This window comes from Macaca nemestrina, chromosome 1 (genome assembly GCF_043159975.1).
Source record: "Macaca nemestrina isolate mMacNem1 chromosome 1, mMacNem.hap1, whole genome shotgun sequence".
NCBI lineage: Eukaryota > Metazoa > Chordata > Mammalia > Primates > Cercopithecidae > Macaca > Macaca nemestrina.
This window is the reverse complement of record NC_092125.1, coordinates 62617355-62645325: the sequence shown is the minus strand read 5'-3', so window position 1 is coordinate 62645325 and position 27971 is coordinate 62617355. Positions and strand designations below refer to the sequence as shown.

At 50.4% G+C, this 27971-nt stretch overlaps 1 protein-coding gene across 3 annotated transcripts in view; it reads left to right on the top strand.

Moving 5' to 3' along the window:
• The window catches only part of LOC105484797 (phosphatidylinositol-4-phosphate 3-kinase catalytic subunit type 2 beta), a 71647-nt gene that overhangs the window by 7537 nt on the left and 36139 nt on the right, over nucleotides 1–27971 (top strand). The window contains exons 2-8 of one of the 3 annotated variants that reach the window (XM_011746768.3): nucleotides 16761–17780; nucleotides 21373–21473; nucleotides 22089–22243; nucleotides 22562–22682; nucleotides 26028–26112; nucleotides 26286–26365; nucleotides 26746–26809. In XM_011746768.3, coding sequence (XP_011745070.2) covers nucleotides 16848–17780; nucleotides 21373–21473; nucleotides 22089–22243; nucleotides 22562–22682; nucleotides 26028–26112; nucleotides 26286–26365; nucleotides 26746–26809 — 1539 coding nt within the window. In that variant the 5' untranslated portion in view covers nucleotides 16761–16847. Of the gene's footprint in view, nucleotides 1–16760; nucleotides 17781–19315; nucleotides 19894–21372; nucleotides 21474–22088; nucleotides 22244–22561; nucleotides 22683–26027; nucleotides 26140–26285; nucleotides 26366–26745; nucleotides 26810–27971 lie in introns of those variants that run through there. The other 2 variants (XM_011746765.3, XM_011746769.2) reach the window with 2 other exon arrangements.

Below are 27971 nucleotides of genomic sequence, written 5' to 3'. Positions count from 1 at the left end.
TTGTACGTAATGAGGTGTTTGTAGGTACATGTTGAAATGATAAAAGTAAGAATGTTCAGCTTGAGCAATGAAACGAGATTTATCTGTACAAAAGTTGAAAAATCAGCCAGGCATGGTGGTGTGCACCTGTAGTCCTAGCTACTTCAGAGGCTGACGTGGGAGGATCACTTGACCTGAGGAGTTTGAGGTTACAGTGAGCTATGATTGAGCCACTGCACAACCAGCCTGGGCAACAGAGTGAGACCTTGTCTCTTTAAAAAACAAAGAAGGCTGGGTGCAGTGGCTCACGCCTGTACCAGCACTTTGGGAAGCTGAGAAGGGCGAATCACCTGAGGTCAGGAGTTCAAGCCCAGCCTGGCTAACATAATGAAACCGCGTCTCTACTGAAAATACAAAAATTAACGGGGCCTGGTGGCATGTGCCTGTAACCCCAGCTACTATGGAGGCTGAGGCAGGATAATTGCTTGAATCCAGGAGGTGGAGGTTGCAGTGAGTGGAGATTGCACCACTGCACTCCAGCCTGGGTGACAGAGCGAGACTCTATCTCAAAAACAAACAAAAAACCAAACAAAAAATGAAGGATGTTACTTAAAAGATGTGTTGGTAACTGTGTTAATAAATAAATAAGAGGTAATCTTTTTCTTTTCTTTTTTGGGATGGAGTCTCCCTCAGTCATCCAGGCTGGAGTGCAATGGTGCAATCTTGGGTCACTGCAACCTCTGTCCCCCAGGATGAAGCCATTCTCCTGCCTCCACCTCCCAAGTAGCTGGGATTACAGGCACCTGCCATCATGCCTGGCTACTTTTTGTATTTTTGTAGAGACAGGGTTTCACCATGTTGGCCAGGCTATTCTTGAACTCCCTACCTCAGATGATCTATCTGCCTCAGCCTCCCAAAGTGCTGGGACTACAGGCGTGAGCCACCGCACCCAGCTGTCTTTATTCTTTTTATTTTTTTTGAGACTGAGTCTCACTCTGTCACCCAGGCTGGAGTGCAGTGGCACCATCCCAGCTCACTGCAACCTCTGCCTCCCAGGTTCAAGCGATTCCCCTACCTCAGCCTCCCGAGTAGCTGGGATTACCGGTGTGCACCACCACGCCCAGCTAACTTTGTATATTTAATAGAGACGGGATTTCACCATGTTAGCCAGGCTGATCTTGAACTCCCGACCTCTGGTGATCTGCCCACCTCGGCCTCCCAAAGTGCTGGGATTACAGGCATGAGCCACCATGCCTGGCCTTATTCTTAAGATTAGTGGGCTAATGTCTATAAAAGTGCTTTGTAACTATAAATACCTATACAAATAAAAGCTATTATTTTTATTCTAATCATTAGTAGGGATAATCCAAAGCAGAATGCACATAAATGCAGTAGAGCACATTAAAAATGATAACAATGTTGAAAAGAGCAAAGTCACTTTCATTCATGGGGGATGTGCAGGTACTGCTCTTATATTAAAGCCATCACACATCCCCCATGAATAAAAGGGTGCGGAGGCTCACGCCTGTAATCCCAGCACTTTGGGAGGCCAGGGTGGGCAGATCACTTGAGTTCGAAATCAGCCTAGGCAACATGGTGAAACCCCATCTCTACCAAAAAGACAAAAAGTTAGCCAGGTGTGGTGGCAACCACGTCTGTAGTCTCAGCTTCTCAGGAGGCTAGGATGGGAGGATCGCTTGGGCCTGGGAGGTGGAAGTTGCAGTGAGCCAAGATCCTGCCACTGCACTCCAGTCTGGGTGACAGAGCAAGACCCTGTCTCAAAAAAAAAAAAAAAAAAAAGGAAAGAAGAATGACATGATCTGATCAGAGCTGCCCTGTAGGAAGATTATCCTGGCAGTGGAGGGCAGAAACTTTAGGGGGGTCAGCAAGAAAACAGACTAGTTAGTGGTCTGTCTCAATCATTCAGGTGAGAAAAAGGAATCATAATTTTTTTTAGTGCCCAATAAAATAATTTTTCAGGTAAGAGAATGATCATTGAGGTAAAAGAAAGGAATAACAAAATTTTTGGTGCCCAATATATGCTTTTTATAGGTTATTTCACTTTTTTTTTTTTTTTTTTTTGAGACGGAGTCTCGCTCTGCTGCCCAGGCTGGAGTGCAGTGGCTGGATCTCAGCTCACTGCAAGCTCCGCCTCCCGGGTTCACGCCATTCTCCTGCCTCAGCCTCCCGAGTAGCTGGGACTATAGGCGCCCGCCACCGCGCCCGGCTAGTTTTTTGTATTTTTTAGTAGAGACGGGGTTTCACCGTGTTAGCCAGGATGGTCTCGATCTCCTGACCTTGTGATCCGCCTGTCTCGGCCTCCCCAAGTGCTGAGATTACAGGCTTGAGCCACCGCGCCCGGCTAGGTTATTTCACTTAATGAAAGTCATCAGAGGCTTGGAAAGGAATGGACCAATAGATTAGATCAGGAAGGCTGGGGGATTTCCTCTCCTGAAGGATTTTAAGAGTGGGAGAGACAGTTGGGTACAATGGCTTTACCTCTGTAATTCCAGCCACTTGTGAAACTGGAGTGGGAGGATTGCTTGAGACTGGGAGGTCAAGGCTGCAGTGATCCGTGATCACACCACTTCACTCCAACCTGGATGGCAGAGTGAGACCTTGTCTCTTAAAATTAAAAAAAAAAAAAAAAAAAAAAAAAAGAGACTGGTTATGGCTCAGCCTGGGAAGAGCACTTGAGAGGAAGTCTAAGGACCTGAACTCCCACTTCTGATCTCACGTCTATCACTGACGAGCTGTATGACTTCACACAATCCCCGTTGCTCATTGGTTCTCTCCTCTACCAAACCGTGGGGTGTGTTTGTTCGCTTTGCTTGTTTATTTATTTTTATGTTTATTATTTTGAGTGGCCTGGGAGAGTGAAATGTCCTGGGATGGGGGTGTGGAGAGCATAGAGGTGTTCCAGAATAATCACCAACATCAGCTTAAACACTTAATCAAATGTGATGTGCCTGGGTTTCCACAACAGGATGGGAAAAAGACTATGAAGTTTGGGGTCACACACATTTCGGTTTAACTCTTGATTCTATCATTTACAAGTTGTGTGACCTTTGGGCCAATTATTACATCCCTTTCCTGTTTTCTACTTTCCTCTTCCATAAAAGAAGGATAATAACATCCACATTTAAGGATTGTTGTGAGGACTAAATAAGACAGTACCTGGTACAAAATACCAGAGGGGGGAAAAAAGGTATGTTTCCTTCCTTCTATTTCTGTGATGCTCATATGCAGGTAGTCTTCCCTCCTGTCTCCCCACTTCTCTGCCTCCCTTCTCTTTCCCTTTCACCAGCACAAAGTGTAATTCCCTCACTCCTGTTGCGACAGTACTAGTTTCACAGACTTTGAAATGGCACCTACACGGGAAAGGTGTTTTGACACAGTTCCTGCAGATTGTTGGCACAGGAAGCTTGCACAGTCACACCCTGGCCGCTCATCCAGCTGAAGCAGTCAGTGAATATCTGCTGGGAATGACTTCTGACTGTTGCTACCCTGGGAGACCCTGGGCGAGGGTCACATGGGCAAGGGGCTGGTGGAATGTGAGTGTGCTATACTGTGCCGGGTCATTCACCCTTCTGCTGAGCGTCCCCTTTGCTTAGTGTAGACTTAGGTTCTGTCTTAGGGAGATCTGTCTCCCTTGGGACCTTCCTGTGCAAACTGGGGGATAAGAGATCGGAGAAAGGCATCAGGGCATGTACAAAGCAATATCAAAACTAATTGATACGATTCTTTGCTCTGTACTCCTCTGCCTCGCTAAAGTCACTTTATTTTTTCAAAATCTCCATGACCCATAACCACTCCATGCACAGAGATGCAAAAATGGTCAGTTAATGTCTAAGGCAAAAGTGTTGCTCTTGTTCCCCAGGCGACAGGGCCACCATTTTTATCAGTGTGAAACACGGAGTATTAGGGTATTAAGGAGACACTGAGAATAAAAGTAGGGAGATACTGGAAGGCTTGACCAGGGAGGGCTTCTGAAGATCTTTTTTTTTTTTTTTTTTTTTTTTTTTGAGACAGGGTCTCCCTCTGTCACCCAGGCTGGAGTGCAGTGTCTCAATCATGGCTCAGTTGATCCTCCTATTTCAGCCTCCCAAGTAGCTGGGACTACTGGGACATGCCACTACACCCAGCTAATTTTTGTGTTTTTTGTAAAGGTGGAGTCTCACTGTGTTTCCCAGGCTGGCCTCAAACTTCTGGGCTCAAGCGATCATCCTGCTTCAGCCTCCCAAAATTCTGGGATTGCAGGTGTGAGCCACTGTGCCTGGCCTTTCTGAGGATCTTGAATTCAGATGGAAGCAGAAGAGAGAGAAAGCAGGAGGAAGAGAAAGGCACCCCCAATGGTTACCACCCCCATGGTAACCATGGCTTTGAGGCCCTAAGAGTTAGGTACAAATGGGAAATAGGGGATGGGGAGTCCATACCAGGCTGTATGTGCAGGTGACCAGGGCTAAGGGGAAACTGAAGCCTACTGCTGCAACATGTCTAGGGTGACCAGGCTGACATGGGCAGTCCTGCTGGGATCCCCTGTGGTCTGGCACCATCAGGACCACTGCCTTCTTCCCATTCCCCCCATCTAGGTATCCTTCCTGTGGTTTGAGGATTCTGGGACACCACAGGCTATCTTGGAGAGTATCTTGTTTCTCAGTTTTTTTTTTTTTTTTTTTTTTTTTAAGAAGGAGTGTAGTGCAGTGGCACAATTTCGGCTCACTGCAGCCTCTGCTTCCCGGGTTCAAGCAACTCTCCTGCCTCAGCCTCCCAAGTAGCTGGGGTTACAGGCACCTGCCACCACAACCAGCTAATTTTTGTATTTTTGGTGGAAATGGGGTTTCACCATGTTGCCCAGGCTGGTCTCGAACTCCTGACCTCAATCTGCCCGCCTCGGCCTCCCAAAGTGCTGGGATTACAGGCATGAGCCACCACGCCCAGCCTTCAGTTCTCTTTTAAGGCCTTGTACCCTGAGTAGGGTTTCCCCTTTGACCTGGCTAAAGTAGAATCCTTGGTCTCCCCGCTGGGTTCAGTGTCCCTGACTGACCCTGGAGCAGGATATCCTTCTGGCCTGCTACCAGGAAGAATGGAGGCTCCCAGCTTGGGAACTGCATGGCTATAGGCAGAGGACCATGGCCACCTGGATCAACCTGGGCTAAGAATAGCCAAGGCCAGGGGTTGGAGGGGTCATTGCCTTAAAGGGGCAGCATTGTGGGGACTGTACTCTAGAGGGGCAAGAGGTTCCTAGACTCAGGAGCTGAGACCAGGGGGAGGCCATGGACCCATGGGGCCAAACACTAGAGAGCACCCCGTCTTTTCATGGCTCATTCCTCCCTGGGAAAATAGAAGTCTTACCATTTCCAGGGCCTGTCGGGTTGGGCGCTCTCCTCCTCAGACTCTGCTTTTTAATGCAAATGTCCCTGGGAAGGACTAACACCTTGGCCTCTCACACCCCTGTGTAAATGAGTATCAGATGTTTAGGGGTGTTTCATTTTTCTGCTTTTCTCTGGATTGAAAGACTGGAACTGCTTGAAAGCCGGTGTCCCTTTCCTTTCCTACCCTGGTCTGTGGGGACCCCAGGGCTTCTTTACACCTTCCTGATTTAGGGAATGACCAGCCACCCTTGGGGAGCCTGCCAGCAGGCCTGGGGGCATTTGGGAGAGGGCTCTTGTGAAGCTCTTCTGCCTGGGGCTCCTTCCATGGCATTCTCTTTGCCTGGGTGCCCCCAGCCTGCTGGAATGCAGAGAAGGAAGAGCCTGCTTGGGGAAGGGCCGGAGCTGCCCCCTGGTGCTGAGAGGGCCTGTTTTCCTTTTTCTTCTGGGTTTAACCTTTTTTCTCAGACTTCTTTGTCAGTGACACTAAGAATGTGACCTCGGCGCGGTGGCTCACGCCTGTAATCCCAGCACTTTGGGAGGCCCAGGCGGGTGGATCACGAGGTCAGGAGATCGAGACCATCCAGTCTAACATGGTGAAACCCCGTGTCTACTAAAAATACAAAAAATCACGCCACTGCACTCCAGCCTGGGCGACAGAGCGAGACTCCGTCTCAAAAAAAAAGAAAAAAGAGTGTGATCTTATGGGTCTAGGCCAGCTTCCTCTCTTTTCTTCTCCTGGGAGAGCTGGTGAGGGAGTGAGTGAGCAGGAGGTTGTGTGTGGGGGGAGAGTAGGGGGTATGTATGGGGAGGGTGTGAGGGGTATGGGATAAGCATGGGAGTGTGCAGTGTGTATGTAGTGGGGAGACGTAGATATGTGTGTGGGGTGCAGGGGGAAAAGTGTGAGGAGGGGTTGGGGGTTACACACGGTTTGTGTGATCCCTATGGCTTCAGGTCCCTGAGAGTGACTGTAATCTATTAGGGATTGCCTTGATATTTGAAGAGTTAGCATTACCTGAAGATATCCTGCTTTATCATTAGACTCTGAGTCTAGCTTGCTGGTTGAGGAACACCATGATGGCACAGGGATAGTGGGCCGGGCTGTGGGCACGTGGTGGAGAGCCTTCCTATCCCAAGGGAGGAAAGAAGCGTGGCGTGGGGGCTGGTCGGCGCCTTAGCTGGTTCCCATGGATGGCTGGCTCTGCCTTTTTCTGCTTGACTTCCTTTGGCCCTCCTCAGAGCTGAGCAGGTGGCTGTCAGCTGCCGGCAGCCCCCCACCCACACAGCCTGGCCCTGCCCATTGGCTCCTGCACCCAGGCTTACAGGCAGTCACCCCTGTCCTCCCTACAGACAGCACCACCACCTGGGAGCTGCTGGCCCTGCCTCCTCTACTCTTATGTGTGTGATCCTTCTGGGTACTGGGGCTCTGGCATATCTGTGCTGAGTGTATACTTGCAGGGGAGAGCACAAGGCTGGGGCCAAGAGTGTTTCTGAGTATTCCCACCATGCTAGCCTCCCTTCATCGGGTCTACAATCTTTTCATGACTCTGGAGCAGCTCCAGTGGGAGACACAGTACAAAGCCACTTAGCCTTAGTGGTCCTCCCTCTCATCGGGGACAGAAAGGAGGACCCTGTCATCAAGACGTGAGAGAGCATTTTGGACGTCTGAGAAAGGTGCGACCAGAAAGCACCCTAACAATTATTATAATTGAATGAATTAGAGACACTCGCTCAAAAAGAAAGTGTCAGCCCCCAGGAAGGATGTCTTCCTTCTGGAGGATGGTCTCACTGACATTATTCAGTGCCCTCTGGTCAGTCCGGTGCCTCTGCAGTTACCCCGACATACATCCTCATCCCCTTGCAGTGGGACTGGGCCCTCATTTGAAGCACGCCTCCGCACTGCCTCCTTGCTCCTTGCAGACCCAATTGGGTTAGCCCGGCCCCACCGAGCCCAGTGCAGAGGACTTGGGGAGGCAGCTCCTCTGTCATGGCCTCTCCTGTCCTCTCTCTGATGAGCCCTCCGGCAGAGCAGAGCCTTGTTGGTATGTTGTTTCCTCACTTTGGTGCCCTGGCTGGATGGGAACAGCTGGGACTTGCTCTATGGACTCTGCTGAACAGGCTGGCATCCTCCAGGGACTTTTCCCCACCCACACAGAAACGAATCCTGCAGAACTGGATTCCCAAGGGCATGAGCTAAGGAAGCTGAACTGAGGTTGGAGGTGACAGTGGTGACAATCTGGGCCTTGCAGGAGACCTCAGTTTATAGGAAGCAAATGCTGTGTTGAGGCAAAGCTGAGAAAGGTGGTAGATAGGGAAGGCCAGGCCTAAAGAGAGCTACTGTGTCTTCGTCTCCAACTCCACCCATTTTCTGTGTCCTCTTTCAGAGGAGCTTCTTTTCTACTTCGCAGCATCTACAGTATTTTCAGAGCATTTAGGGTTTCCTAGGTGTTGCTTTTTGGAAATTCTGTGGCTGTTTTTCTGATACGGGATGGGCTGCTGTGAAAGTTGTGTGTAAAGAAGTTCCCTCAGTGGTCTCCTCAGCTGGAAGCCAAGGTTGGTCAGGGGAGGTCATCCTAGGACCTTTCCTGTCCCCCTACCTTTCTCCGGAAGGCCAAGAAAGCTGGAGGAGTCCCTCATAACTACTATGCCCTTAGAGGGAACCTGGGGTGAACTGGATGGGAAGGATTGGTTCTTGGGTGAGGGAAGAGGGGAGGAGGAAGCAGGAAGTAGGAACCAGACAGAGATGTGGCTGCTCTGGCTCCTGGGATGATTCCTGGGTTAGAAATACACGTACTGCCAAGGCTTTTCTTCCGTCTTTGCCAAATGTTCCATTCAGTTGATTGCCAGCTTCTGGTCCCTGGCCCTGCAATCAAAATTGCCAGCTCTAGAGGAAGGAAAGTTTTTAGAGGAGCCACAAGCTGCCTCACCTCTTCCATCCTGGTCTCTCCTCATACGCAGAGCCCACAGTCTACAGGGTATGTGGCAGGAGCTATGATCTCCAAGGATTCTATGTGTGTGCATGAGGCCAAATGGTTTCTGAGCTAGAATCGGGGTCTCTGAATTGGAGTCAGCAGTGCATGCAGACCTGATTTTATGTAGCTGTGACCCACAGGCTCCAAGCTCCTGTCCCTCTGCTTGTCTAGGACCCAGAAGGACTTTCACTAAACTCTTTTGTGCACTTTGGCTTCAAATTAATGGAGAGTCCAGGGTATGGTATGCCCAGGGAGTAGAAGGATGGAGAGTAAGTCCTGGTAGGAAATGCCAGACTGTGTGGGGCTGCTTTAGTTTAGCTATAGAGGTCACTAGAGAGGGGATGTATAAGTGGGAAGAAAACACAAACTGTTATTTTCTGTCTTCTCACATTTGAAACTAAATGAGAGGTACTCAGAGGGCACGCACTCTAATGCAGAGAAATACCTTATTGGTGTATGTGATTCCATAATAGACCTGCCATCAAAGAAGCTTATAGAGCTGTAGACAACCTGTGGGTTTTCCATAAGGAAACAGGGATCAGATGCACATCTGTTGGAGGCTGGGAGCTGGCCTGCTTGACCTTAATACATCTCCCTGCTGGAGGAGTCGGATTCCTGGCAGAGTGTGTTGATGTTCCCTGTTAGAGCCGGGCTGTGGGAGGGGCAGGTGGAGCCAGTGGCACGTGTGTGGAGTGAGATGCAGGGCAGCGTCCCTGGCTGCAAAGCCAGTGGGATTGGGGGTATGGGTGAGTGTGGGTGCTGGAGGATGGACAGAAGTGGAGGTCCTCTCTGAAGAGAAAAACCTGGACACCAAAGGGTTTAAGTCCTTATGGCTTCTGACTCCCTGACCCTACCTGCCCTTAGGGGAGGTGCTGAGGGTCCCTTCCTGGGGAAGTCCTAGAGCTGACTCTCTTCCCTTAGTAAAATCTACTGAAAATCAGGATGCCCAAGACTGGGGGCTTGAAACCCTGCCTATTCTTCACCACCTTGCTTGAGAGCTTTCTATTTTCCCTGCCCACTGAAGGTGGTCCAAGAAATGCAGTACCTTCTTACTTCCTGCTTTACACCCCAAGAGGGGATTGGATTCTTTATGTATGTGTCTGCCACCTTTGCTAGATTGTAAGCTCCCTGGAATTGTGCCATAGTCATCTGAATACTTCTAGTCTTTAGATATGTATGTGCCTGGTATGTAGCTCGTACTCAACACCCATTGGGATCCAATCTATGGCTCAGGGTATGGGGAAGTGATGACCCAGACCCCTCTAGATTCTCCCAGTCCCAAGCAGAACCATTCTGTTAGGGTGCCTTCCAGCAAGACAGCAGGAACCCTCACCACCCACTGGCTCCAGTGGTGGCCCCTGGGCTCCTCCCACTCTGGCACAGGGACTAAACAGAGCCAGCTCCACTGGAGGGAGTGCCCTCTCCTTTCTTTCCACCCTTTGACTCTGAACCATTGTGTCACTCTGTCCTGACCCCATTTCCTCCCTGGCCAGCCCTCAGCCATCTGTGGGCAGCTGTGAGACTGAGTTTGGTGCCTGGTGCAACTCAGACCCTGGCACCGACCTGCTTGGCCATAGGCATATCCTCTTGTTTCATCAGCTGACTGGTGCTTTTTGGGGTGCCTCTACCCAGGTCCTCTTGTCTTCCTGAGAGTTCTGAAACCCTCTTCTGTGGGGTCAAATGTGGCTGCACATTCGAATCACTTTAGGGGCTTTTGAAGCATCCAGCATCCAGGCACTCACCCTACTGAGTCAGAACCTCCAGAGGAGAGGCCGGGAATGTGTATATTTTTAAAGCTTCCCAGATGACAGACAATTGCAGTCACTCAAATGTGCAGTGTGCATTAGATGATATTATTGTTGTCAACGTTAAGTTTTGTAGGTGTGCTCATGGCATTGTGTTTACATAGGAGAATGCCCTTGCTCTCAGAGATTCAGACTGAAGTTTTTAGAGGCAAAGTGTTTCTTACACACACTTTGCAAAGGGCATCTTACTTTCAAATGGTAAAGTAGAACAAGAAAGAGAGCAAATGTGGGGAAATGTTAACAGTTATTGCAGGCAGGTGGTGAAAGAAAACTGGCTGTAACAGACCTTCTGGACGATTTCCATCTGTTTTCTAGGAGGTGGACATTAGGAGAGAACGCAGCCTGAACCACCAAGGTGTATAACTCCAGGAGGCACCATTCACATGGTTTTATTTTTTGTGGTCAGGGGTTGTCATTCACACAGAATACAATGTGTGGGGTGCCCCCTGGAGTTGTGTGACATTGTGGCACTGGCCCCAGCCATCTCTCCCTGGATGGGCTGCAGAGTAGCAGAGATGCAGGCCCTGATCTACCCCTCCTCTTTCAAGGGACCGATGTGGCGATTTGTTTTTATACAGAATCCCTAGTAGCCCTTGAAGACTAAGGGAATAGAGCACTCTTTATTTTTATTTTATTTTATTTATTTTATTTGAGACAGGGTCTCTGTCACTCAGACTGGAGTGCGATGGCATGATCATGGCTCACTGTAGCCTCAAACTCCCAGGCTCAAGCAATCCATCCACTTCACCCTTCCAAGTAGCTGGGACTACAGGTGCATGCCACCGCACCCAGCTAATTTTTTCCCCCTAAAGGATGGTCTTGAACCCTGGGCTCAAGCAATCCTCCCACCTCAGCTTCCCAAAGTGTTGGGATTACAGACATGAGCCACCACGCCTGGCCCTAGAGCAATTTCTAATGTAGAACCTGACAGAGAGAGAACCGAATTGGGGAAGGGGGGAGGCAGGAAACATGAAACCCTGATTCCTAAAATACTTTCTGCGTGTCCTCTAGTCCTGGAAAATGAAATCTAGGGCTTGAATTTTTAGAGGAAGCCAGCTCGCTGTGTTTCAAGGTCGTTGGGACTGGTTGCTCCTGCCTTTCCGTCTCTGGAGTTCCCTTGTGTCTGGCTGCTGCTCTCTGAACCTTCACTTCACCTTGGGGGTGGCCCTCCTGGTCCTGTGAGGGATGCTGTTTGTCCTGTTTCCTCACTGCCACCTCTCAGCATCATAGTGAGCTGAGTGCTGAGCCTTTGGGAGGAGCATTGCCAGTGTGGCCCCGGGCGTGAGATCTGTGAGAGAGCTGGGCTTCCTTCCCTGTGTGGCTGAGACAGTCTAGTGGCGGCCTGTCCCAGAGCCAGGAGGATGGTGGTTAGAGACGGGTAGCTCGCCTTTCCTCCGTCTGAATTCCAGTCTGGGAAGAGCTTCAGGAACAGCGCCTGCTTGAATCACCCTGGGATCACCCTTTCCTTCTCTTTCCTGTAACTTTGGAGTCCTCTCAGAGATTTGACCTAAGGAACTGGTACGTTGGAATCAAGGAATCTCAGAGCTGGAAGGCCCTATGTGTGGTTTTCTTGTCATCCTTGCACCTGTCTTACAGATGCCAATCCAACCTGGTTAGTTCCAAAACCCAGTCCTGTGTTTGAAGGATACTAAGGAGCACACCCGTTACATCCTGACCACCCATCTCCATGTCTGAAAATTCCCCACCTCCCAGAAGGTTCTGCCCTGATGTTCCAGTTCAAGCTTGGTGGAAATGATGGGAATTTGGAACTTGAGGAACATAGTAGGGGTGATAGATCCATAAGCATGTAATTTTGAACAAAATGTCTTAAGCCTGTATTTGAAATATACACTGGTTGCTATTGGGAGCCAATAGCAACTAGCAATTTGGAACAACTTGAACCAAATCACAGAGGTATCACAGACATGGTCATGAATGGTTGGAGATGAGAGGGAGAGCAGAGCAGGAGAGAGTCTTATGAGAAACCAGAGAGCCTTTGAAGGATCTTAAGCAGGAAGCGAGGTGATGAGATTTACATTTTAGGAAGAGCCCTCAGGATGTTCTGTGAAAAAGCCTTGAAGAGGCCAAGGTTAGTAGGGGGAAGGACTATTAGGAGGCCATTGTATTAGCCCAAATGAGAGAAGATAAGGGCCTGAATTAGGGCAACCACAGTTAGGATAGAAGGAAAGATTAGCTTTGGGAAGTATTAAGGAGGAAAAGGTGGCATGCCTTGGCAATTGGAGAGAGGAGTGAAAGGAAGGGGGACTCTAGGATGACTGCAGGATTTCGGCTTCGGGGACTGGGTGGTGCCATTCACCACAATGGGGAACCAGGAGCAAGGAGCAGATTGTGGGGAGGAAAGAAGATGATAGTTGAGTTTTGGACATTTGGATTTTGAGATATGAGTGGGCATATAAACTTGAAGGAGAGATACATATTTGGATTCATTAACATGTGAGTAGTATGGATAGGAAACAAGAATAGATGAGATTGCCCGAGCAGAGGGGGTAGAGTTAACAGTAAGCTGAGAATAGAATCCTGAGCCAACACCAACATTTCAGGGGTGGACAAAGGAAGAGGAAGACAAAGAAGGAGGAGATGGAGAACAAGAAAAAAATATCTTCGTGAAAGCCAGGGGGAGGGGGTTTAAGGAAGAAGGGAATGGTTTGTAGAGCCAAATACAGCAGCAGTGTCCAGGCAGGTGGAAATGGCTACCGAACTGGGCAGCCCAGGCATTGTTGCAGGAGCAGTTTTAGTGGGATGTAGGGGGCAGACACCAGATTACAGTGAGTTAAAGAGTAAATGGGAAGGGAGAATTTGGAAATATCAGGTGCAGTCCACTCTCTGGAAGCTTGGCTGAGAACGGAAGGATGAACAGAGAGGACAAAAAAGTTAAGGGGAGCCGGGTACAGTGGCTCACTCCTGTAATCCCAGCACTTTGGGAGGCTGAGGCAGGTGGATCACCTGAGGTTGGGAGTTCGCGACTAGCCTGACCAACATGGAGAAACCCTGTCTCTACTAAAAATACAAAATTAGCTGGACGTGGTGGCGCATGCCTGTAATCCCAGCTACTCAGGAGGCTGAGGTAGGAGAATCACTTGAACTTGAGAGGCAGAGGTTGCAGTGAGCCCAGATCATGCCGTTGTACTCCAGCCTGGGCAACAAAGCAAAACTCCATCTTAAAAAAAAAAAAAAAAAAAAGGTTAAGGGTGAGGTGTTTTAGGGTGTGGGATTTTTCCTTTCTTGTTAAGATTAGATGAGGCATGTTTATGTGCTGAAGAGAAAAACCACGTTAAGGAGAAGAGATTGAAGATACAGGAGAGGGAGGGGAAATCCATGGAGCATTATCCTAGAGATGAAATGGATGGGGCAAGAGCAGAAGAGGGTTGTGCCTCAGCAGGAGGCAGGAATCTGCTTCCCCTGGGCCAAAAGGAAGAAAGTGAAGCTGAGTGCAAGTGTGCATAAGTGAGCGTTGGAAGAGAGGCTGGAAGTTGAAAAAGATTATTTCCAATGGCCTGAATTTTCCTCCTCACAATAGTGCCTGCTAAGGCAAATCTTAATACTCTGCTTGTCCTAGCTCAGCACTGAAAATACACAATCATTCTCTGGATTAACATGCCTAAGCCCAATCCAACTTTGAGCATTTATCTGGTGTCTTCTATCTGTAAGGCACTAGGCCCTCCTTTTCCTGGGACCAGTCTCCCAGCTCCAGGCAGCTAGGTTCTGGATATCTCCATCTGCTTATGCTACTCCTTTGAATTTCAAATAGCAAGACTCCCTTATACCCACTGTGGATAAAAAGTGATCTGTAAGGAGCTGTGGAAAGGCAGAGAAATTAAGTTAACAGTGAACTGCTTTAGATACCCTGAGGCTGGGCTTGGGCCGGTCTCTCCTTGGTGAACTAATTCCTAAGTGCAATAGTTGTCAGATTCACTGAGCCAGAACCCTTCAGACCAGGGTCCTGTGCCTATACCTGACAGATGTACCAGGGTCCTGGGAGGGCACCCCAGGGAAAGGGATAACTTTGTCCTAACTTATTTTGAATCTAAGCAACTTGCCACCCAAGAATCTATCTGAGTCTTTTTCCTATTGATGTTTTCAACATTCTAATCATGAGGAGTAATTTCATGTTTGTTACCTGTTGGGTGAAGCAGTACAAGAGAATGAACATTTTTTGATAATTTTTATGGAACTGTCAACCTTTTGGCTGCTGATGCTAAGAGTCAGAAGTGAGTACTTCACACTGGTCTCCCCCAACCTAATCACAAACACACATTCATAGATTCACAGTTCTCAGGTTGGGCTACACATTAGAATCTCCTGGGGAGTTTTTTAAAAATACCATTACCCTACTGCAGATCAATTAAATCAGAATCTCTTGAGAGTGTTCGGGCTTGAGTACTTTTTTTTTTTTTTTTTTTTTTGAGACGGAGTCTCACTCTGTCACCCAAGCTGGAGTGCAGTGGCCGGATCTCAGCTCACTGCAAGCTCCACCTCCCGGGTTCACGCCATTCTCCTGCCTCAGCCTCCCGAGTAGCTGGGACTACAGGCGTCCACCACCTCGCCCGGCTAGTTTTTTGTATTTTTTTAGTAGAGATGGGGTTTCACCATGTTAGCCAGGATGGTCTCGATCTCCTGACCTTGTGATCCTCCCGTCTCGGCCTCCCAAAGTGCTGGGATTACAGGCTTGAGCCACCGCGCCCGGCCCGAGTACTTTTTTTTTTTTTTAGACAAAGTTTTGCTCTTGTTGCCCAAGCTGGAATGCAATGATGCAATCTCAGCTCACTGCAACCTCTGCCTCCTGGGTTCAAGTGATTCTCCTGCCTCAGCCTCCTGAGTAGCTGGGATTACAGATGGATGCCACCACGCCTGGCTAATTTTTTGTATTTGCATGTTAGCCAGGCTGGTCTCGAACTCCTGACCTCAGGTGATCCGTCTGCCTCAGCCTCCCAAAGTGCTGGGATTATAGGCGTGAGCCACCGCACCCGGCGGGCCTTCAGTACTTTTTAAAAGTTCCCCCAGTGTTGCTAATGTTGCAGCTGGGGTTGAGAACCACTGGGCCAGACTGACCTTGTCATTACCACCATTTGTTGAGTGCTTCTCAACTCTGTTCACATCATGGCTTCTAGAGAAAAGGATACCAGCACTGAAGTAAGTGGAAGCACTGGCCTGGAGATCCTGTGTGGCCTTCTGAGGGCTGCGGGGGGGCGGGGGGCAGGCGGGGAAATCAATATTTTGGCACACCTGTATGAGATCAGGTAGCCGGGTCTCACCTGTTGGCAAGCTTTGTTTTCTTTTATATATTGCTGTATTTGGGGAGGATCCTAGTGCAAGCTGAGTAATTACAAGGTCCGTTTAACAGGGTTCTCTTGTACTTTTCATTTATAGTTTTATTGAGGTGTAATTGACATATAATAAAATATGCATATTGAAAGTGTATAGTTTAATAAGTTTTGACATGTGAGTATACCAATGATGCCATGACCACAATCAAGATAATAAACACCTCCAAAGGTTCTCTTGTGTCCCTTTGTAATCCACCCCTTTTTCCACTCTGTCCCCCAGATACCGCTGATCTGCTGTCATTATAGATCAGTTTGCATTTTCCAGAATTTTATATAAATGGATCTTACATACTCATACTGTTTTTTCTGGCATCTTTTACTCAGCAAAGCTATTTTAAGATTATCCATGTTATTGCCTTTGTCAATAATTCATTCCTTTTTATTGCCAAGTAGTATTCAATTGTATAGACATCACATTTTAAAATATCCATTCACTGTTGATGGACATTTTGGGATATTACAAATAAAGCTGCTGTGGATATTCATGAGCAAGTCTTTGTATGGACATATGCTTTTATTTTTCTTGGATAAGTAGGAGTGATAGTTGAATCCTATGTTAGGTGTGTGTTTACCTTTTTGAGAAGCTGTCTGTTTCCCAGAGTGGTTGTACCATTTTACAGTCCCCACCAGTAGTGTGTGAAAGCTGTCCTCTTCAAATTGACTGGAGAAGGTTTGCTTCCATCTCTTCTTCTTGGGTAATAGAAGGTGCCTCTTGGCTGGGTGTGGTGGCTCACGCCTGTAATCCCAGCACTTTGGGAGGCCGAGGCGAGTGGATCACCTGAGGTCAGGAGTTCGAAACAAGCCTGGCCAACATGACAAACACCCGTCTGTACTAAAAATACAAAAATTAGCTAGACACGGTGGTGGGTGCCTGTAATCCTAGCTACTGGGGAGGCTGAGGCAGGAGAATCACTTGAACCTGGGAGGCGGAGGTTGCAGTGAGCCGAGGTCGCACCATTGCACTCCAGCCTGGGTGACAGAGTGAGACTCCGTCTCAAAAAAAAAAAAAAAAAAAAAAAAGAGATGCCTTTCTGTTTTTGGGGCACAAATGACAGAGGTGAGTATAGGGATTAGGGCACAGAGATGAGGCATGTAGAGATGAATGGATGGGTAGTTGGATATAATAAATAGGTAAAGTTGTCTTGGTATCCCTTTTTTCCTCTGTCTTTCTATGCTTTCCATTAGTTGTACACACCAAAGAAACAGGCACTGGCCCAGATTATGTCACCTAAATTGGATTATTAGTAAATCTCTCTTTGTGACTGATTGATATTTTTACCCCTGCAGATGCCCAGACAGCATGTCACAACCCTCCAGAACTGACGTTGGCAGGAAGTAGAGACTTCTTTGTCACCTGTGTCCCCCATCCTCGCCATGTCTTCGACTCAGGGCAATGGGGAACACTGGAAGTCCCTGGAGTCGGTGGGCATCAGCCGCAAAGAGCTGGCGATGGCGGAAGCCCTGCAGATGGAGTATGATGCCCTGTCCCGGCTCCGGCATGACAAGGAGGAGAACAGAGCCAAGCAGAACGCAGACCCCTCTCTCATCAGCTGGGATGAGCCTGGGGTAGACTTCTACAGCAAGCCGGCAGGAAGGCGGACCGACCTCAAGCTGTTACGCGGTCTCTCTGGCTCTGATCCTGCCCTCAACTACAACTCACTCTCCCCACAGGAAGGGCTGCCCAACCACTCTACCTCCCAAGGGCCCCAGCCTGGCCCAGATCCCTGGCCCAAAGGCTCCCTGTCTGGAGACTACCTTTACATTTTTGATGGTTCAGATGGGGGAGTTTCTTCATCCCCGGGACCAGGGGACATAGAGGGCTCTTGCAAGAAACTATCCCCACCTCCTCTGCCTCCCCGAGCTTCTATCTGGGATACCCCTCCCCTGCCTCCCAGAAAGGGGTCCCCCTCATCCTCCAAGATCTCCCAGCCCAATGACATCAACACTTTCTCATTGGTCGAACAGTTGCCGGGCAAACTGCTAGAGCATCGGATCCTAGAAGAGGAAGAGGTGCCGGGAGGTGGGGGTCAGGGGCGCCTACTGGGGTCTGTGGACTATGATGGTATCAATGATGCAATTACTAGGCTCAACTTGAAATCGACCTATGATGCGGAGATGCTGCGGGATGCCACCAGGGGCTGGAAGGAGGGCCGAGGGCCCCTGGACTTCAGCAAAGACACCTCTGGAAAACCCGTGGCCAGGAGCAAGACTATGCCCCCTCAGGTGCCCCCCCGCACCTACGCCTCCCGCTACGGCAACCGAAAGAATACGACGCCTGGCAAGAACCGCCGGATTTCTGCAGCCCCGGTGAGCACCTTCTTGTGTTTCTTCTGCCTTCCTTTCTCCATGTCCTTCAGAAACAGGGACTAGTCTCTCTGCTGTTCTACATCCAATTCTGCCAAGTCCTTACCCCTTTAGGCCTCTCCTACCCTCTTTTTCTGCCACTGGGACCCTGGCTCTGGTAGGGGAGGTCCAAGGGAGGCTTGATTTGGGGTGGATACCAGTAGAGGGAGGGCTCCTTCTCAGGGCCAGGTTTCATGTATCTTGGCCAAAATGGTCCTTCTGGGGCAGGCATTTGGAAATCCTGGTTCCTAGCGTGTGCCTGCTTCCTGATGTAAGGACTGAATTGGGAGTTAGGGGATTCATTATTGACTGGCTGAATGGCCCTCTGGACCGGAGCAAGTTGCTTCCGCTTGCTCTGAGACCCTGCTCTGCCAAAAACGCTGCGTGGCGATGAAGATCATTCACAATAGTAACCACTTGTTTAGTGCCCACTGAATGCCAGACCCTGGTCCAGATCTCCACAACAACCCTTCCTGATAGTCCAAAGCCACACAGCAAGCAATAGCAGGGCCAGCATTCAGCCTGGCCTCTCTCATTCCTAAGCCCTCTCTCTCCTCTCCTTCTCCCTTTCTCTCTCTCTCTCCTCTCTCTCTCTGCTCTTTTCTTTATTGTGATAAAATATATATAACGTAAAATTCGCCACCGTAACCATGTGTAAGTGTGCAGTCAGTGGCACTGATGACATTCACATTGTTGTGCAACCCTTGCGTTATTCATCTCTACCCATTCTGTTCTCACAATGAAAATATTTAGAAAAAATATGCAGTATGACAAATAATTTTATTTTTATCAGTACATAGTGTAAAATAGCGAACTATCTAGGTCAAAGCCCCCAGGCAGGTACCAGGGCAGCTCTGATCTTTTTTCTGGTTTAGGGGAGCTTCAGCAGCATCTCCTGGGTGGGACCAGAAGGCCTCTTTGTGTTTCATCCTTGGTCGCTGGAAACCCTGGCTGCAAGGAGTCAAGAGACAAGTGACACCCCCATGGCTGATACCTTTTTTTTGAGATGGAGTCTCGCTCTGTCGCCCAGGCTGGAGTGCAGTGGCATGATCTCGGCTCACTGCAGTCTCCGCTTCCCGGGTTCAAAAGATTCTCCTGCCTCAGCCTCCCAAGTAGCTGGGATTACAGGCACCCGCCACCATGCCTAGCTAATTTTTGTATTTTTAGTAGAGATGGGGTTTCACCACATTGGCCAGGCTGGTGTCGAACTCCTGACCTCAGGTGATCTGTCCACTTTGGCCTCCCAAAGTGCTGGGATTACAGGTGTGAGCCAATGCCCCTGGCTGCTGATGCCTTCTGTGACAGCTTAGCATTCTGCTTCATTCCGTCCCGGTTTCCTCCTTAGCCATTGTTTAAGGGGCACTGGGGTTTTCCCACCTTGTGTCTAGCCTTTGGGAACCTTCCCAACTCTGAAGAGCTACACAGTTCTTCCTTCCTCTGCTTCTGCTAAGAGAGGCCCCCAAAAGCAGAATCAGCTCCTGGGATAAGCCACATCCCATCCCTAGAGCTCAAGGATTTTTAAAGGCCTTGCTCTGAGAGGTGGGGCTGTTCCCGCTATTTATAGGGACTGGGAGATTCCTGTTCCTAGCTCTGAGTTCCTCACACCGGGCTGGGCCTGCTCACTGAGTCAGGGCACCCTGGTAGGTGGTCACCTCTGTCACTCCTTCTCTCTCCTGCCTCCCCCACTCCCTCACCCTTCCCCTTCCCCATCCCCTGCATGTCATCAGAGTTCTGAGACAGAGCTCAGCCCAGAATCTCCTTGAAGAAGCGGGCACAAAGCAAAAAGCTCTTGCCAGTTCTGAGTGGGGAAATGCGGCCTTGGTCCTCCCCGGCTCGGCTTGTTGCAGGGGCTCAGCCTGCTGGGAGGGGGGACCCCTTGGGCCCTCGGCCTATACCACCGCCCCGCTTTCGTCGGGCTTCCAGCCGGAGGGAACCTCCTTATCCCAGGCCAGCGGAGCCAGCTCTGGAAATGGCTGGCTCCGAATGCCAGCCTGATACCCCCGCTGCCAGCCTCTGCCCGGCAGACTCCCCCAGCCAGCATCGGGCGATGCCACCAGGGCCTGCCAGCCGGGCAAACGTAAGTGGCTTTTGTTTTCTTATGGTGCCAGTGAGTGGTACAGAAAGGGCATGACAGTGGCCTTCAGTGACCACTCTGTTCTCTCCCTCTCTCCCTGTCTTGCCTTCTCTTCCCTCCCCCCACTGTCTCTCTCTCTTTTTTTCTTCCTCTCTCTCTCCTTCTCTCTCTTGTGGGTTAATTGCTGACAGTGGTACTATTGTTTTGACTGGGACACAGGCACGCACTTGGCAGAGCCAGGGCCTCACATGCCAACTGTTCCCACTGCTGCCCTCCCCCCTGTGCACCCCCGCCCCCCGCCGCCCATGCACACCCAGGGGAGCAAGGCTAACAAGAGAGGGTCAACCAGAGGAAACAGTCTGGATATTCAAACGAGGAGCTCAGTTGCTGTCATCTGCCCCAAGAGGCAGGGAAGACTTGAGAGTAGCCGGTGGGTTGGATGAGAGATGTGAGGCGTTGCGATGTGCACAGGCCAGAGCTAGACTCCCCCCAGAAACAGCTGTTGGAACCACATGCCGGCCGAATCTCCATCTGAGCTGAAGCCTCGTTCCCCGGTATGGCCTCCCAGGCTGCCCTGAGCAGACTTCTCAGGCAGAAACCCGTCATGCACCAGCTCTCCCTCCCCCTCACTTCCTTCTCCCTAGGGCTGGGCTACAGGCCTTGCTAGGGGCTTCTTGAGGAAGCCTCCTGGGTGACTAAAAGCAGCTCTGGGATGGGAGACCGTTTGGGACCTTGTCTGAGAATCCCACCACCACACACATATTTTGAGAGAGGAAGTGGGGCCAAGGCAGGATCCCTGACATTTCAGTTGTTCAGAGCCGGCTGACTTGGAAGCCAGAGGAGCCAAGCTTCTACCAGGTCCTCCCCTGCCCAGACCACTGCTTTGACGCTTTCTTCCTCAAATGGCATTTACCCAGAAGGCACATGTGTCTGAGTCATCTCCTCTATCTAAGGGTTCTGGGTCTCTCTCTGCTTTGGGTCCCTGGGACTCTTGGATATTGAGGCTTTTGACCAGGGCCAAGCTTCCCTGGGTACCATTTGGGCAGCCCACGTGCTCTAGCCTCAGTGGAGGGGCTGGGAAAAACAGCTGACTGCTCTTCTTCCCCATCACGCCTCTGGGAGAATCCCCCAGAAAGCCCTTGTTGCAGGAGCGGCCCAACAGCACTGGATTGCCTTACCGGCTGCCTCACGCTTATCAGACTGTCCCCTCCTAAAGCAGCTTTGGCCACACTCTCGTCCTTGTCACCCAGGCTTCAGTACTCAGCCAGAGCTTCACCTCCTTCTTCAACTTGGCTCCTGGTCTCCTAGGACAGCTGATACATGTATTCCCGGATGTCCCATATGTTCTTGTACCCCTTTCATTGAATGTTGAGTGACTAGAAAATCTTTTCATCTAGAGTTTGAGTTTAGGTCTGGGTGTACCTCATAGGGAGGGGACACCATGAGAGAAAAGGCACTGAGTTGTCTCCTCTTCTCTTAAAGGTGGGCTCCCGGCCCCACACCGTTGCCAATGGCCATGAGTTGTTTGAGGTCTCAGAAGAGAGAGATGAGGAGGTTGCTGCATTTTGCCACATGCTGGATATGTAAGAGCTAAAGAATGGGGCAGGGGATTTGGGAGGGCTATGGGGGATGGGGAGGAGGGCCATCCATTTCAGAACTTCCTTTAGGAGGGAAGAAGCACCGTAATTAAATAAATATCAATTCATAGCTATGAAATGCTTCCTACAACAAGTATCTGCAGAGTTTTTTAAATCTTATAAGTTTCACATTTTTAACAAAATTCGTGAAACCTCCATTGACTGGTCAAAGTATCCTGATCACTCTAGGGTCTGACCCTCAGTTGCCCTTAGGAGCAAATAAATGCACCCCAGCTGGCGATAAGAGTGTTATCTGGAACTAAAAGAGAAAGGAAATGGATTCATAAAAAATTTTCCATTAAACTTAGCATGGAAAGCTTTGTCATTTTAGAACTATTTGTACTGTTCAACGGTGGGAAACATGTTGCAATTAGAAGTGTCAAGATGGGGGTTTCTCAGAGCTGCTACCCCACTGCCCCCATCCTGGCCTGCAAATTTGGAGGGCTGGGCTGAGTGGGGACAGAGGGGCTCTTGAGCCTCTGAGCACGAGGGTTCCAGCAGACCTCTTCTCGACTACTCTCTTCTAAAGGCACAGTGAGGGTACTTTTTCTTCCCGTACAGCCTTCGATCTGGCTCTGACATCCAAGACTACTCCCTCACCGGCTATGTCTGGAGTGCTGTCACCCCTAGCCCAGAGCACCTAGGGGATGAAGTCAACCTGAAGGTGACTGTGCTGTGTGACAGGCTTCAAGAGGCACTCACTTTCACCTGCAACTGTAAGTTAGTGATGGGGGGAGGGTGTGAGCATCCCTTGAAGTGGGATGGGGATGACTGTGTTTTGGACTCCGTTCCCACCTCATCTTGTGGCCCAGATGAAGGGCAGTGAGGATGCTCCTTTGGGGGCGGGGGTGCTGGCTTTGGGCCCAGCTTTCTAGTGCAGTCTCTTTCCCCAGCTCTGAACTACTTGCCTGCTTTGTGTGGTTGGTGATGGTACTGGAGAATACTTAGCTGGGAAGGGGGATCAGGGTGGGAAAACTGAGACCCATCTGCCCTGACATCCATCATCATCGTTTCCCCTGCCTTACCCTTCACAGGTTCCTCCACTGTAGACTTGCTTATCTACCAGACTCTGTGCTACACCCATGATGACCTGAGGAATGTGGACGTGGGTGACTTTGTGCTAAAGCCTTGTGGGCTGGAGGAGTTCCTGCAGAAGTGAGTGAATGGGTGGGAGGTAGCCCCTGCCTTCCTGGTAATAAGACTGTGAGGGGGCTTCCTGGGATTGGTGCTGGGACCGGCCTGGCAGCTCCGCCCCAATCCCACAGTCAAGACTCCTGCTTTCTGGGCATACTCTCGGCCACGTCGCACTTTCCCCAGGAGCTCTGTCTTCCAGCGGGGTTGGCTGACATCCTGAGCCAAGTCTGCTGTGGAAAGAGCTTGGAGCTGGGATTAGGCAAAGACTAGGTCATATCTGCTTGCAAATTCTGCTTATGGAGGGATGTGTGTATTTGTGGGGAGGAGTGGGCTTGGGGAGACTATATGGGTAGGGCTGTATCTCCTGCTCTATATGATGTGTGGTGTTTTTACGGCTGGGGCAAAAGGAGGACTGGGCAGAAGTGCCCTTGTGGAGCCTAGGGAAGAAATTACAATTACTGTCTCTCCCCATTCTCCTGCCAACAAGCCTTTTCCCCAGCTGGCCCGTGCAGCTAGTTATCCTCCTCCCAAAGGCATGCCTCCAGCTCCTCTCTATCCAGTGCCCTCTGTGGAAAGCAGCCTCCCTGGAAAGTCTGATGTGGACCAGCTGAGGCAACCCCCTTTCCACTACCCTGGGCTTTGGAGGGCTGCAGTGGAAGGGAGGCAGGGGCAAGGTTGCCACTTCTCAGATGGTGCAGCTGTGTGACAGCAGACAGATAAGATCTGCTTTCCTCTCTCAGGCTTCAGGGCCGCTCCTCCCCCAATCTCTGTCCACTTGGAGGAAGCACGTCTTGGGAATGGAGAAAGGAGAGACCTGTGTCTCACTTCTTAGGAGTGCCGTATAAGTGCCACTGCTTGCTTTTTCTCTCTCTCACATCCAGGTCTAGATGCAAGGATGGTTGATCTATGGCTAGAGCATAAGATTTGGCAGTCAGGATGGAAGATTCATTTCTGGGCTTCTTTCTTTTTTTGAGACAGAGTCTCACTCTGTCACCCAGGCTGGAGTGCAGTGGCGCCATGTCACTCAGCTCACTGCAGCCTCCACCTCCCAGGCTCAAGCTATTCTCATGCCTCAGCCTCCTGAGTAGCTGAGATTACAGGCATAAGTGCCACCAAGCCTGGCTAATTTTTGTATTTTTTAATAGAGATGGGGTTTCACCATGTTGACTAGTCTGGTCTCGAACTCCTGACCTCAGGTGATCTGCCTCTAGGCCTCCTAAAGTGCTGGGATTACAGGCATGAGCCACTGTGCCCAGCTATCTGGGCTTATTTCTTCAAATTTAGGGATATCGTGGGGTCCTTTCTGGCCTCTGCCTCCTCATCTGGAAGCTAAGGGAAAGGAAAGAGGCAGGGTTCTGTATGGTACAACTCCAGGGTACCCTTCAAATGTGCCCCAACTTTAAACTCATTCAATGTATACACTTTCCCCAGAGGAACAGGAGGGGTCCTAGACTCAGGGTGGCCTGGCAGAGAGAGTATCAGGTGGCCTGCCACTGTTAGAAGGGAACAACGGGACATAGTGGGTAAGTTGGAGCTCCTGCTGACACTATTACACAGGTTTGAATTCTGACTTGCCACTCACTAGTTGTGAAGCTTGATGCTCAGGGCCCTCTGTAAGCTGCCGTGAGGGTGAAATGTGAGAATGACCTGTGAGCAAACAGTAAATACCATCAGGGAAGGAGCAGCCTACAGAGAGAAGTCCTAGGGCTCTGGGCTGCACAGATCCTGCCATTTCCCTTGCAGCACCCCAAATCCTGCAGCCCCTGGGTCCGGAGGTAGTGGGAGCTGTCAAGTTCTACCTCCCTACCAAGACCCAGGTGAAATATTCTTAGTGAGGTGGGACAGGGTCAGTGGTCCTCAGATCACACTCCGCATACTCTGACATGAATGCATAGAGAGGAAGGCCTTCCACAGAGAAGATCAAGCAAGTCCCCAGGAGACCTGTGTCCATGACTCCTGGCCCAGGAGCCCAGCTCCCACCCAACAGAAAAGCACAGTGCTGTTTCTTGGCCCAGCCCCCAGGCCCTCAGCACATGACGACTACCTGGGGTGGGGGTAGAAAGGACCCTCTGGGGGTTCCAGAAATCTGCTAGTTCCCAAGGAAGACCTCAGATTTTCTACCCTGCCTGGCAGGAGGGGCTGATACTGAGGGGGTGAGTGGGTTCAGGATGCAGGCTGCTCTCAGATAAGAACCTTGAGGCAGTCCCGTGGGAGGGTTGGGTTTCCTGCCACCTCCCCCAGCCCCACCACACTCTTCCTTCCTCCCAGGCTCTCCCACCAAGCCCAGCCCCACAGCCCAGCCTCACCATCTCCAGGTTTTGGCTGCACTTCAGTTTCAGATCTAAGGGCCTAGATCGGAGGCTTGGGCCTCTCAGGATGTGGAGAACCCCTCACTCAAGTCCTTGCTGGACCTAGACAACCCTGGGCCCTGCACCTCCACCAGCTTCTGCACATAACGCCCCCCTTATGCTCCTGTCCTCTCCTCTCCATTTCTGGCCTAGATTCCCAGCTCTGCTGAGGAAGGAAGTCCTTTTCCGGCTTCTGTTACCCAGCTGCTGAGGCCAGGCCCAGGCCTGCAGTGCTGGCCTGGAGGTAGTTCTTCCTCTGCCCCTCCTCCTGGGTTTCCTTACTGATGAAGGTGTGATTTGGGAGAGAGGAAGAGGTTGGATCACTGAGGGGCTCCTAGGCCTTCTCTCTGAAAGGGGGAGTCTGACACATGGGCGCTTGAGCAGGTGGGATCGGCATGCATTTGGGATTTTTCAAGAAGTCATAGAAATTTGTAAGGTTATTCACAAGCAGGCAGGGCCAACAGAGGGAAGGTAGAAAAAGAACTTGGGTGGGGACACTGATCTGGAGGCTTGGTGGGTTTTCCCCAAGTTATTTTGGCCTCAGCACCCTAGTTGGTAGCATTAGAAGAGGGGTGACTCGCTGAGCTCCCACACTGGAGCCTGAGCACCGGCAGACTCCAACGTGTCTCTTCCTGGTTGTTCCCTGTGTGGAGGCCCAGAGGACAGGGCTTCAACAACTGCTCCCTGTGATGTCCCTCTGTTTCCCCGCTCTCTCCAACAGTTCCCAGCCCTGGAGTGAACCAGTGATTACCACACGGGTCATAAATACCTAAGAGAGTCAATATTTGTACTGACCAAGGATTAAGTATATGAGGTGGCTTTTATTTAGACAGACCTCTGTTCCTTCTCCTAAGCTCCACCCCATGACATTTTCTAGGAGCCAAAGTAGGGTACAACACAGGTACTACCCCCTTACCTAAACCTTCTTTCTGTATCTCTCTCCCCAAGGCTAAGGTATGCATCTCCTTTCCCAGTGAGTCCCCAGGATGCTAATGGTCTTGTCCCTCTACCCTACCAGCAAGCATGCCTTGGGCAGTCATGAGTACATCCAATACTGCCGCAAGTTTGACATTGACATTCGGCTACAGCTGATGGAGCAGAAGGTTGTGCGCAGTGAGCTGGCTCGGACGGTTCGTGTGAGGGTGGTGGAGGGTTGCCCAGGGCTGGGGAGGTGGAATGGGAATACAATATGGAACACATCAGGTGGGAGTGGGGTAGGAGTGCTGGACTGAGATAAGGGCACTGCGCCTCTCTAAATAAGTCACTTCTTACACAGGTGAATGATGACCAGAGCCCTTCCACCTTGAACTACCTCGTCCATCTCCAAGAGAGGCCCGTCAAGCAGACCATCAGCAGGTGAGTGTGGGCGCCATCTTGGATGTGCTCCAAACAGGAACTGTGCAGGGATCCCATCAGATGTGCCTGCTTGCCTTTCTGCCAGGGCTAACGGATTCTTGCACGTGTTGGGTTGGGGCCCACACGTCTTATCAGGGAAGATCCCAACTCTAGGCATGTTTCATCTCTTCCCTCTGCAACTTTGCCATCATTCTCTCCAGGCTAGAAGTGGCAGAATAGAAAGACTCTCCCTCCTTCAGTCTTCACAAGACATATAGAAAGAGTAGGAACTCCTTTAAATCAGAGTGCGAGCTGAGGAGAGGGAGGGAGAAAATGGGTTTCCCAGGGCACTGGGTCTTTCATGACCTCTCCTATGGTTTTTCCCTGCCCCCAACTCCCAGGCAGGCCCTGAGTCTTCTGTTCGACACTTACCACAATGAGGTGGATGCCTTCCTGCTGGCTGATGTGAGTACGAATCCAGGGGCTGGCCTGGCTGCGTGAAAGCTCCTCCTCTCCCCTTCCCCAGTCCTCCTGGGATCACCCAGCACTATGAGGGATCTGGGTGGAGCCTGAAAATCTGTTGGCAGAGCACTTCTTTTTAACCCCTCGCTCATGGGCAAACTAAGACTCCTAGATGTTGGGCAACGGCAAGCGCATAGCCAGGGATTCTGCTCCTCTATAGAAGAAGCAGGTCGGAAACTGCACACTAGTCCCATTCTCTGGAGTAGGATGTCTCCAGAGCTAAGGAACCGAGAGCTGTCACCCCCCAGCTGCTGCACTTGATGTGCATTGGAGCATGCATCCTATGAGCAATGTCAGAAATCTCTGGTTTGAGAGGTTCTGTTTTGCTGTTATCACAGGTAGGAAACCATCAGGAGGTAGAAGGTTTCACATGTAGGGAGGGCCAGAGCCCTACCCGCTTGGACTCACACAGAGTCTCAAGCCTCAAAACCATGAGAATCAACATTTGTCTTAAATGTCACAATGCCAAAGAAAATCTGACAGTGATCTTCAAAAACAATCCCTTGCTGAGTGTGATGGCTCATGCCTGTAAACGTAACCCTTTGGGAAACTGAGGTGGTAGAATTGCTTGAACCCCAAAGTTCAAAGCCAGCCTGGGCAACACAGCAAGACTCCATCTCTACAAAAAATACAAAAGTTAGCCAGGCATGGTGGCACACACCTGTAGCCCCAGCTGCTCTGGAGGCTGAGGTGGGAGGATCGCTTGAGCCCAGAAGTTTGGGGCTGTAGTGAGCTCTGATCACACCATTGCACTCCAGCCTGGGTGACAGAGTGAGACCCTATCTCAAAAAACAAAACAAAAAACCAATCCCTGTCTCAGTGATCCAGTTAATAGTCATAAACGCGTCCTTTTTGAGGGGTTCAGCATTATGTCTAGTCACTGCCAGAATCCCTTCTCTAGGAGTCTGTGCTTGAACATTTCCAGTGATGGTGGGGAAGCTCTGAACACCTGTGCTGTGCTGGTCTGGCCCTTTGCTAGTGGCTACGATGGGTAGAGAAGTGTAAGAATTGTCATAGCCTTGGCCAGGTGCAGTGGCTCACGCCTGTAATCCCAGCACTTTGGGAGGCTGAGGTGGGTGGATCACCTGAGGTCAGGAGTTCGAGA